Genomic DNA, 11,901 nt, shown 5'->3' on the forward strand with positions numbered 1-11,901 from the left:
AAATGGCCTTGTGCTTCTTACAGTTATAAACTGATTTTTAAAAGGTGTTAACAGAAATTAATTTCCTTTTCCTGCATCTGTAGTTAAGTGCTGGATCATGTTTAAAACAAGATGCTTACCTCAAAGAGACTCATAGTACTACAGACAATGTACCAGTACTACTGCTATGGCATGTGTTCAGTTTGCTGATTGCAAATCAATGTCTTTTAGGAACAGCCATTCAAACTGAGCAGCATTCAGTGACAGCCTGCTTGTCAGCCACTCTCCTAGACTGCCCTAATCAGCAAGGGACATGAAGAATCACAGCAAGGATGGACTACTGCGTTCAGCCCTGCCTTGCTTGCCAGCCTACTGCTTGCAATGAAGATTTGGAGCAACATGTAGCTGGACAGTTAAGAAGAGTTTCTGTGTCTGTGGCAGAAGCGAGCCACTTCCCCTTGGTTACTTAGGTAAAGCAGTAAAGGCTAAGTGAATGTGGGTACAGGCTGAGAAGAGATGTGCCCAGTGTGGATTCTAAGTCGGGGGTAGGGGATGAAGTGAAGGTTTTACTTTGAAATCAACATGACAAGCTTTTAAGACCACCGTCTCCTAGAAAGTTGAGCCAGATACCAGATATTTAACATTTAAAATTTTTATTTGTTTCTAGCACAGACAGTACACAAGTTGGCAGAAACTTCTAATTAAAACCATAGATGTTTTAAGCCAATGGTAACAATTGTGCAACAAAAATAAATCACAGAAGACTGCGGATTTCATCAACAGGTTAGAAAACCAGAGTTGCCGTTACTGACATTTGACTTCAGCTGTGCCAATACCTGTTTTAAGCAACCTGAACGTTAACAGTTAAGTAGTAAAGAACATTACATGCATCTCCCTCCCTAAATAACATTTCCCTCTGCTTGCGCTACAAAGGGGAACAATTAAAGAGGAATCTGATAGGCAAATCCAGAGCCATCCTGCAAAAAGTACAGCTATGGACAGTCATTCCTACTAAGTGAAGAAACAGGCTGAACATACAACAGAAGGCTTTCCTGACAGTAAAGCACCTGACTCATCTCCTTTTCCTCCTGTGCTGCAGTCAAGTTCCCAGATTTCTAATCTCCCAGGAGAAATCCACAATCCGTTCAACTCAAGACATACACCAACTGAGAAGCCACGTAAGTATCACTGAGGCAACATGTCCTGAATTATACTGCAATTGGACATTCTGTATTCTGGGTCCCCTGCTCCATGTACAACAACTGTGCTGGGTTACTCAAAGAGAAGATCTTCATCCTTCTCTTCTGCTAAGAGATTGGCTGGTTCACGTTCCCCACCAGCAGCCCTTCGCTGCTCCCGTTCTTTCTCAGATTTCTCTTTCAATACTTTTTTCTTTTCCTGGATCTTCTTTAACCTGCAAGGAGAAATGTGGTTTATTGGTGAAACAAATATGTTTTCATAGAACAGGCTAGCAACAAAGATGTCATACAACTGGGAACTACCAGCCTGTCAGCCTGACCTCTGTCCCTGGCAATATCATGGAACAGATCCTCCTATAAGCTGTGCTGAGGCACATGGAGGACAGGGAGGTGGTTCAAGACAGCCAGCATGGCTTCACCAAGGGCAAGTCCTGTCTGACCAACCTGGTGGCCTTCTATGATGGAGTGACTACATCAGTGGACAAGGGAGGAGCTGCGGATGTTGTCTGTCTGGACTTCTGTAAGGCCTTTGACATGGTCCCCCACAACATCCTTCTCTCTAAATTGGAGAGAGGTGGATTTGATGGGTGGGCTGTTTGGTGGATGAGGAATTGGTTGTATGGTCACATCTGGAGGGTAGTGGTCAATGGCTCAATGTCCAGATGGAGGTCGGTGACAAGTGGTGTCCCTCAAGGGTCCACACTGGGACCAGGACTGTTTAATATCTTCAGCAATGACATAGACAGTGGGATCAAGTGCAACCTCAGCAAGTTTACGGATGACTTGCCTGAGGGGACGGGATGCCATCCAGAGGGACCTGGACAAGCTCAACAAGTGGGCCCATGTGAACCTTACAAGATTCAATAAGATCAAGCGCGAAGTCCTGCACCTGAGTTGAGGCAACTCCTGGTATCAATACAAGCTTGGGGGATGAATGGATTGAGAGCACCCTACCAAGAAGGACTTGGGAGTACTGGCGGATGAAAAGCTGGATGTAAGCTGGCAATGTGTGCTCACAGCCCAGGCGGCCAACATTATCCTGGGCCATATCAAAAAGAAGTGTGGCCAGCAGGTCAAGGGAGGTGATTCCGCCCCTCTACTCTGCTCTGTGAGACTCCCACTTGGAGTACTGCATCCAGCTCTGGAGCCTCCAACATAAGAAGGACATGGACATGTTGGAGCAGGTCCAGAGGAGGGCCACAAAAATGATCGGAGGGCTGGAGCCCCTCTCCTATGAAGAAAGGCTGAGAGAGTTGGGGTTGTTCAGCCTGGAGAAGAGGAGGCTCTGGGGACACCTTATGGTACCCTTTCAGTACTTTAAGGGGGCCTATAAGAAAGATGGGGAGAAACGTTTTAGCAGGCCCTGTAGTGTCAGGACAAGAGGTAATGGTTTTAAAATAAAAGAGGGTAGATTTAGACATAAGGAAAATATTATTTTTTTATGATAAGGGTGGTGAAGCACTGGAACAGGTTCCCCAGAGAGGTGGTGGAAGCCCCATCCCTGGAAACATTCCAGGCCAGGTTGGACAGGGCTCTGAGCAACTTGATCTAGTGGAGTATGTCCCTGCTCCTTGCAGGGGCGTTGGACTGGATGACCTTTAAAGGTCTCTTCCAACCCAAACCATTCTATGAACTTACATATCATAAAGCTGCCTGGAGAAGTTCCCCAGGAAATGAAAATCCCGTAACAAATGGCAAAAGGCTTTTATGCTAGCTGCTGCCATTGGAAAACTTCATCTCTGCAGATTAACGCATTTCTTCATCCAAACTATAAATTATATTATTGACCTTAAGCGTTGTATTATACTACTGTGCTTATCTTTAATGAAGTTAATTCTCCTTTAATTCATTGCAGGTTTGACATTTTTTGTTTCAGGTAGCCCAGAACACCGACCTCCTATAGCAGATGCGTCCTTAAAGCAGAACAACCTCGGTGTACTGTATCACATCATTCCCTCTGGAGGAACGATGACAGCTATGTACAACCTACTCATAGGGCTTAATTTGTAACCTTCAGACAAGTAATTGCAGATCTCCAAGTGCCCAGCTCTGCAACCAGGTAAGAACCAGGTAATGTTTAAGTGTTTGCTGCCAGATCTGGTGAATAGTTCTCCTAAGTCCCTTCTGAGGAATGGTCTATTTGAGAAAAAAGAGACCTGTCTAGTCTTGTTTTTGATATTTACCTGTAGAATTCCTCTCGTTCTCGTTCATCCAGTTCTGTGATGATGTAAGAAAGAGTACGCTCAATCCTGGGAATAATCACTAAAAAAATGTAAATAAGGGAGTTGTTGGACTGCAGTTATATTAGCCTGGAAGTTATCTAATGCAGTGCACAGATGGTTGTTTAAAGTCAATCTAGTAATTATTTTGGCTAAGGGAAATTTACATGTCTTTCATGGAAGATCATACTATTTCATTATGGACAAGTACACAAAATTGTTTTCTTCAGTAAGTCCAGAATGAAACTAGGAATCTCCCATAGCACATTCTTTGGAAAGATGCAACAGAATCAGTAAGCACTGATCCCCGATTGTTTGTAAGGTGCTTTTTCCCCATGGAAGTGGTTAAAAAAAAATCCTGCAAGAGGTGGGCAAGATTTGAATTAAAACAATGTTCTTCCATCACATTCTTTCAGAAACTGCTGTTCAGTATAGCACTTTTACTCATAGAATTATGATCTCTTTTTGAAAAAGCCATAATGGAACCAAATACTCAGGTATAACACCATCACAAGGGAAGAGAGAAGACGTTAAATACAGCTTTAACATGCAATTGGGCAAGCTATGTGTCAGAACCAAATTTTGAAAGGAGAAAGCTGTTACCAGCACTACCAAAGTTATCTGGAAGGCTGCAGAGGAAGCCTTTTCTACAGTCAAATTTGCAGGGTGATAAGCTGCAGGTAAGGCCTGCATGATCAAAGGAACAAGTGTATGAAAAACAGTACTGAAAAGGACAGTTTAGAATCATGTACTGAAATAGGTTACTGTGCACCAGCAAAGATGATTAAATCCCAGATATCAATAACTCAGGAACTTTAAATAATTAAAGCACCTGCTACTGCAGCAAAAGGAAACACAGCAATATTGTGCAGGGGTAGTACTTAACAAATCAGAAATTTACAAACAAGAACATGAAGGTTAAGGAGTTCAGATGAAAGAAAAATGCCAGGGTATTGACATTAGGACAGTTCTGGTCCCTGTAACACAAACCTGAATAGGTTACCAAGTAGTTCTCCCTGGATGCCTACCCTGCAATCCCATCCAAAACCAACAAAAAAAGGCACCAGCTCTCCACTGGCGTTTTAAAAGCTATTATGCTGGTTATAACATCTTAACACATGGAAACAGCCTGTCTTTCGTTTGTAGTCAATAGGCTTGACCAAGTCAGTCGAAGTCACTAGCAGAGACTCCAGAATGTGTTTGTGAAATCTTTGTTCTATAGGTTCTTAATACAACTTTCCAATTACTTTCTCATGTTTGCATATTCATTTTACTCCAGTCCATTCCATTAGGCTTTTAATTTTTGTTCTTATTTGCAATATGCTTCATTGTAGTGCTTTCTGAAGAGTTCTTGAACTGGTTAAAAATCCTGCTAACAAGAAAGCAGTCAAAAGAAGACTGGCTTCCATGACCTTGCTCCCTCATCTTGCATGGAGACAGAAAAACATTATGCATCCCAAATGGAATACTACTCACCATGTTCAATTGCATTCACACGTCTGTTTGTTATTTTAATGGCTTCATCCAAAGTAACAAAGGATGTCTGATGGAACGAAATTAAATAATTAATACATAAAAAGACAAATTCAGCACTTCCATCAATTCTATACACAAAATCAAATAGCACTTGAAGGCCAAAGTCAAGTCTGTAATGTGGCTTTACAGACTACATTCTTGACAGAAGCAGAATTTTTTCTACTAATGTCAGTAGCAGGCTAAACACTTGCACGTTAGTGGTTACAAACACCAGCTCCCCAAAGAAAGTTTATTCTTAGCGTTAAGGAATAAGAACTTCTTTGAAACAGTAATATAACTCCATTTTATGGCTGAAAAAAGTTTGCAACTTTGTACAGCACTGGGACTAAAGGAATATAGTACAGCTCAAAGTATTAAGCTACAATCACTGAGACTACATTAATTTCAGTACAGCGAGAAACCACCAAGGCCCTCTTTTTTTTCCTCCCACCAACCTGTAAGGAGGCCAGTTCTACAAGCAGCTCCACAGCTTTGGCATAGTTCCTCTTCAACTTAGCCAGCTGTTCTCCACCTCTGGCCAAGCCAGTCAGCTCATAGCCTGGGGGAAAAAAAAAAATCGTATTTTTTGCTGTTGCTACTATGGTGTTTTCTTACTAGATAAAAATTTGTACTTTACAAACCACAGAGGTACAGACAGCTCAGTAAGTGACAAGCTAACGCCTTTGCCCATTAACAAATTGTCTTTATAGTGGTTTATGTTACTACAGATCATTGTTGTGCACGTCTACAGGCAGACCTACCAGTCTTAAAACCTGGTAATTCAAGATAAGCCTTCACCTCATCTGAAAAACTCACTGACTTAGGAAATTAAAATCCACTATAGTTCCTAATAATCCCTCCACATCACAGGCACAGGGCAAAGCATCATAGAGGAACTAAGTACACCTATGCCTACGATGTAAACTGACTTAGCAGCAAAACAAGACAAGTATTTTTGTATTAGTGTAGAATAGCTGTAAGTACGTGTAAGATACAAAATACTTGGTTTGTACTTACTGTCCCCTCCTTCCTGGTAATGCTCAAAAACTGGCAAGGTTACACCTGACAAAAGTGAACAAGAATGTGTGTAAGAGACATAAAGGGTTGTAGATTTATTAAGTACAACTCACTTTTACCCCATTTGCTTCTAATAAATTACGTAAGCTCAGCAGCTTTGTTTCCAAAATCTTCCTATATAGTTTGGAACAATTAAGTCATGCTGGTTCTGACATCTTAATATGGAACTTCAGAATTGTATTGAAGTCATAGAGATCTAGACACATGAAAAATTCAGGAAATTATTCCAGTTTATTCAGTGTTCAATTTGATTATGTTTCTGTTTAGTAATGTATTCCCTGTGCTTAAGGAATATTTTAAGCATTCAATCTTGATTTATGTTTCTTGTTTTCTTCATAGACAATTATTGATATTTAATTTCCTGAAACTTACTTAATTTTTGATACATCGATTTCTTGATTTATTTTTCAATAAAGCTCTATGGTGTTATGCTTTGTCTGAAGATCTAAAAATTAGACTGCAGGTTACGCACACTCTTTTAATTTTATGAGAGGTAAATAACTAAATATAAACATTATCTGCTGTATGTGAAAAAAACCCCAGCAAATTACAAGTGTTCCTAATGTGAGATGAATAGGAGAAATAAAAAAGAGGAAGCGGTGTTTGGATACATTCTTGCATATATCTCCTCCTACCATTGCCTTAAGAGTTGGAATACTCATTGTCTGGAAGAGTCACCTGCTACATTGTCTTTTTTAGCTCTGATCTTGACTTGAGCTTTGTTCACATTTTGGATCACAGTGGTACTGTAAGGAAGACAACATACATCTTAATCAGGAAAGCTGAAGTGGTTTGTTAAGTCATCATTATATGTAAGACTAAGTAGTTATCAAATAGCTGTAAAGGTTTGGAAATTGTTTGCAGCTCAGTTCTCTATGCAACTCATTGCACAGACTTCGAAGCTAACACAGAAGCTTTGAAAGAAACAGGTTTCCAGCAATGTTTGGAAATGTAACTTCTGAAATGTCTTAAGACCAAGTATACAAAGCATATATAAAAAGTAGTCAGTTATCTGGCAAATTACTTTAAAAGATTTTAATAACACTGAGTCTAATCAACCTGTGAGACTTTTTTTCCAATAGAAGTGAAAAAATTTCAAGGCTTTAATGCAGGCCAAGGCCACAACATTTTGTTCATTTGAATCTGCATGTATTTGTTCTCTCAGAACGTTTATGAGTTTGATTACCCACTAACTCTATCATATTAACTAACTTGAGCTTGTACAACAATTCATCTTGAAGAATTCTAAAGTGTCTTAAGGTCTTCCAAGAACAGGTCACTATAGCCAATTCTTCTATTGAAGCAGTTTGCTTACAGGGTGGAATCTGACTATTGTTTATAGCTAAACACTGTGACTCATTAGGACAGGAAACAACACCCTATCCAAATGAAAGGGCTAAAAGACTTTTCTCCAGCAGCACACAGATTACTTAGCTCTTCCCCATTAATTCATACCACCTGCTGAATCATTAACACTTCCCCAACTTTATTCCACAAGATCTACCCACACCTGAATAAATTACACAAACACCCTAATTAGAACTGGAATCTATTAAAATACAATTTTAAAATATCCTACTGTAGAAAAAAGATTTGTTTCCGCTCTCACATACAGCCCTCACTAGCCCTCGTGAGGCAAGAGGTCAGTGAGGAGGTTAGAGCAATTAATAAAATTTCTGTATGACTTACTGGGAGAAAATAACACACATTACATTTGGTCCTCAAATTCACAAGATCAAAATAATAAATAGTCCAATACTCTGCTATAAATTCTTGTTTCCCTACATTTTAGATTCCATGGCACCTTGGCAAAATCAAGTAACACCTTCTCAAATCAAGGACTTGTACGTAAAGTAAATTCTGTTAATCTTTCTAGTTTGTTTAGCTTCCAATGGAGTATACATTTTCATAATGCAAATTCTCTCTCTCCTGCAGTGATATCTCTCCTTTACCTAATGGAATTCAGTTCATCCTGTCCTATCTTGTTCACTGTCTTTTTAAAAATCATTTTTAAAGTGCATTTAAGAATGTTACTTTTTTTCCAAAAGAGAAATCAACAATTTGTTGATTGCTCTTTCCCATGGGTAGGACATCTACAAGATCAGCAAACCTCACCTGAAATCTCCTGCTGTAAACTTTGCCTCAGCAAGTGAAAAGGCAGCTTCTCTCATCACCTCACCCATTAGCATCTTAGTCTGTTTAAAAAAAAAAAAAAAAAAGAGGCAGCAAATGCAAGGCATGTAGTTGCTTCTTTTCCAGAATAACTAACTACTAGCATAAAGAGAAGAATGAGAAATTTAAGAGAGTAAGAAAGTCCTGTTACGTGTAGCTTACTCTCAAACTGTAATTTACAGGGGACTGGCAAAAAAAGGAAATATTTCAGCTATTTCACTGACCCAGTGTAGTACTCACAGAAACAACAAATACTTGTCTGTCTTAACAATCATAAAATTCTACTACATGAGAGATTATGGGGAACCTGGGACACAAAAGAGAGCAGAGCCCAGGACTGGTTGGAAAGAGGTGAAGAATATTAACTCTTACAAAATTTCAGTGTCGTTGCAGCCAGGAAAACATAATTCTGCTCATCTGTCCTCAGTAGCCTCACTTACAAAAACTAGGTTATCCACAAAGTTGTCCTACATTCCACCTGCCTAATGAAGTTAGCAGAACAGGAATGCACAACTAATAGAGCAGGCAAATTTCAAATAAAGTGAGCCAAACAGAGGAAATTCTAATTTACCTACCTCAATAATTTTCTTCAGTATCTGCCTGAATCGAAGTGTCAAAGCATCAGATTTTTTCTTCAAGAGGTTACGACCTGTTTGGGCTCCTTTCAAACGTGCCTTCATGATGGTCTGAGCCCTGTTAAACACAGGAATAAATAAAAATGTCCTGCGTCATCTGAAGGGAAAAGTTTTCTAACATGGATGTGACTGAAATTATGAAGCAACCAAGAAACATCAATGCAGTAGAACAAGATGGCCACTTCAGGATAGAATTTTAAATTACCATTTAAAATCAAGGGAATTTATTATATTTATCCCCATCAGAAATGAAAATTACAAGGTTATTATCTGCAAAGTCAAAGATCATGGAAAATTGACAAGTCGTTTTTCAGTGCTTGCATAATAAGAAATAAGAGTTTTCATTTTTCTTCATAACTTACAAGTAGCAGAAATGCACCAGAAATCAAACTACCCCAAAAGCCCACTGTCAGCGTGACACTGGTATTGCTTTTAAGGAATTTTACTGCTATGTCATCTTCTCAAAATCAGACAACACAGCAAATTCTTCATGTGATCTTAACCACTGATGCCGCGTTCAGTGCACAGAGCAACAAGATACAGCAGTCATACATTCTGGTTTAAAGAAAGTCAGAAAGTACAATGATTCCGTATCTTCATATGCTGCACAGGAGGACATTTACAAGCCAGTTAAGACAATCAGAAGTAGCACCAGTTTAAAAGGGATATTGGTAAGCTAGCTGTAGCATTGTATATCCTTTATTTCCAGTAGCGCACTTACAGGTTTCTCATATAGAATTAGAAACTGAAGAAGGATCCAAACCTTGCTTCGCTCTCACTGTGGACTATATTTTAATTTGAAGAATCTTTTTTGTTTAAGTTAGTTTTGTTTAAGTTTGTTTAAACTAGAATAGCAGGAGCTATAGTATAAAAACCAGAAGCTGTACTAACTTAAGTTACCACTTTGTACGCGCAGCAAGTACACACAAAGGACAATACTCAGGTCAACTCTATGTGAATTAAAGCTTATCCACTTCCTCTCTGACCTTGGAAAAATTAAGTAGAATTAAGATTCTGTCTATACAGTGGAATCCATTACTCTCCACATCTACTGGCATGTGATGAGAACAGCTCCATTAATATCTACCAAATAACTGAAAAGCACAAATACTTTCTGAATGCTTATGATTAAAAAAAAAAAAAAGGCTAAGAGTAAAGAGGCAGCTTTACTTTCACAAGCAGGTCTCCTTCACCACCGTGAACTAACCTGTTTGCTCTGTTCACCACCTGCCAGAGACCGGCTGACCTTCTAGTTCAAGCAAGATTTCACAGGCTCTGAGAGTGCATTAAACAAAGTCTTGTTTACTGTCAAGGACACCGAGCAGTTTCTGTAACTGGTGATATCCAGCACAGAAGAGGCTCATAACAGCAAGCCACTTCATAAACATAAAAAAACCCAAAACAAAACAAAAAAAAGCCAAACCTTATGAAATTCTATTCTGTCAGTTAACAAAAAAACCCCACAACTGTTGCAGAGGGAGGCCATCTTTATTTCATCATCCTAACTCACATTCCTATCAAAACATCAGCCTCATTATTGATCTGTTACCTCATTTGAATCAGGGTTTGAAAATATTAAGCCTTTCTACATCACCACCTTCTTGCCACAATGACGTATCAGCCCACAAAACCAGATGCACTTTAAAAGTGACTGAAGTGCCTCCTCCTTGGATATGTAAACTGAATGAAAAGAGCACTATCAAAAAGCAGGAGTGAGACCAGCACCCTAGTATATGCAACAATTTATTTCTGAACTATGTTGCAAAACAGAACCTTGACCGTGTAATGTATTAATCTTTCCATATAAACTGTTATTTCATATGTCCTGAGCTCATACATAGGAGAATAATCATTATTTCACACTTGAGGTTTTTGTCCTGCAAGGCACCTTTTTATAAAGACTACATGCAGGCACCAACCCAATTTTACGCAAGAAGATTTGAAACGGCCTTTCACCTTAGAGCAAAGCCTTTCTGTCCCAGAGGGTTCTGAAGAGAAATTGAACAGCATTATTAAAACAGCAGTTTTATTAGCAAATCAGTTTCAATTGTTTGTGTTCATTCCAACGTTGGCAGCTTTCTAAGCCTTGTCAGGAAACATCTGATTTCATGACCAACAGTTTGCTGTCGGGACATGGAAAATTACTTGACTGTCCACTGTGCTTTACATATTCTACTTCCTTCTTCTTTTTTAACTCTTTCTATCCAACCTCTTGCACAGCAGTATCATCTATTGAAAAGTGAAGGGAAAGTGTGGTTCCGTTTGTGCTTTTTTTCTTACACATATATTCTACAAATCGCTCTTTTTAAAATCAAGGTTTGCGTGACTGCACCATTTTAAATAGCTCCCTCGCCACTGGAAACTGCTTGCGCCTTGGTACCGGGCGCTGCAGTGGCCCGCTGACAGCGTTGATTTCGAGCCTGGAAAAAGAAACCGAAGCGAAGGTCTAACGGCGGCCTTCAGCTGCCGACCAGAGACCCCGAGGCAGCCCCTCCTCGGCGGCGCAGGGCGCCCGGGGCAGCGGCAGGCACGCAGCCAACACCGCCACTTCCAGCGCCGCGGCCAGGCGGGAAGAGGAGCCCAGAGAGAGGCCCCCCCCCTCCCCGCCCCGGGGCTGCCCGGGCACGGCCCCGAGCCCCCGCCGCTCGCCCGCCCCTCGCCTGCGCTCGGGCACAAGCCAGGCCCGACTGCCGCCCCGGGACCGCTCGCCCCTCAGCCGCGGCGGCGACGGCGGCGGGCCCCTCGCGCCCCCTCGGCCCGGCCCGGCGGACACTCACATCCGCGAGGGGAAGATCTCGATGCGGTCCTTGCCCGACATGGTGGCGGTGGCCGCAGCGGGGGCGGGCGAGGCGCAAGGCGGCGGGGCCCGCTCTGGCTGTCACCGGTCTCGCCGCCGCCGTCACGTGATGCGCCCCGCTGTCGCTGTCCCCGCCCCCGCGCGAGGCGGCGCTCTGGCGGAGGGAGCACCCGGATGCCGGCGCGGGCCCCACCCCCGCCTCCAGTCGCCTGTGGTCACGTGCTCCCCGGGACGGGAAGGAAGAGACGTAATTGGCTCTCGGGTCTGTTTGTGCCACCCGGAGGGCTCGCCCTCTGTGCGCCTGCGCC

At 41.5% G+C, this 11,901-nt stretch overlaps 1 protein-coding gene across 1 annotated transcript; it reads right to left on the bottom strand.

Annotated features, from left to right (window-relative positions):
• Nucleotides 1-615: 615 nt before the first annotated feature.
• ATP6V1D (ATPase H+ transporting V1 subunit D) lies at nt 616-11,716 on the bottom strand. Its single transcript, XM_086749277.1, has 9 exons — nt 11,574-11,716; nt 8,737-8,854; nt 8,105-8,184; nt 6,668-6,735; nt 5,930-5,974; nt 5,368-5,471; nt 4,874-4,940; nt 3,362-3,440; nt 616-1,393 (listed from the first exon to the last, which is right to left on the bottom strand). Exons 1-9 carry the CDS (start codon nt 11,612-11,614, stop codon nt 1,252-1,254), a joined length of 744 nt encoding a protein of 247 aa, XP_086605403.1. The 5' UTR covers nt 11,615-11,716; the 3' UTR covers nt 616-1,251.
• Nucleotides 11,717-11,901: the final 185 nt, after the last annotated feature.

The sequence above is a fragment of the Chlamydotis macqueenii genome, chromosome 5, assembly GCF_036417535.1.
Source record: "Chlamydotis macqueenii isolate bChlMac1 chromosome 5, bChlMac1.mat, whole genome shotgun sequence".
Lineage (NCBI taxonomy): Eukaryota > Metazoa > Chordata > Aves > Otidiformes > Otididae > Chlamydotis > Chlamydotis macqueenii.

Coding starts and splice junctions, on each gene's coding strand:
- ATP6V1D (XM_086749277.1), bottom strand. CDS start 11,614: ATGTCGGGCAAGGACCGCATCGAGATCTTCCCCTCGCGGAT. Junction 4,941..5,367: donor TAGAACTGGCCTCCTTACAG/GTTGGTGGGAGG, acceptor TCGTTCCATCAG/ACATCCTTTGTTACTTTGGA. Junction 3,441..4,873: donor TGTGAATGCAATTGAACATG/GTGAGTAGTATT, acceptor ACATTTTTTTAG/TGATTATTCCCAGGATTGAG.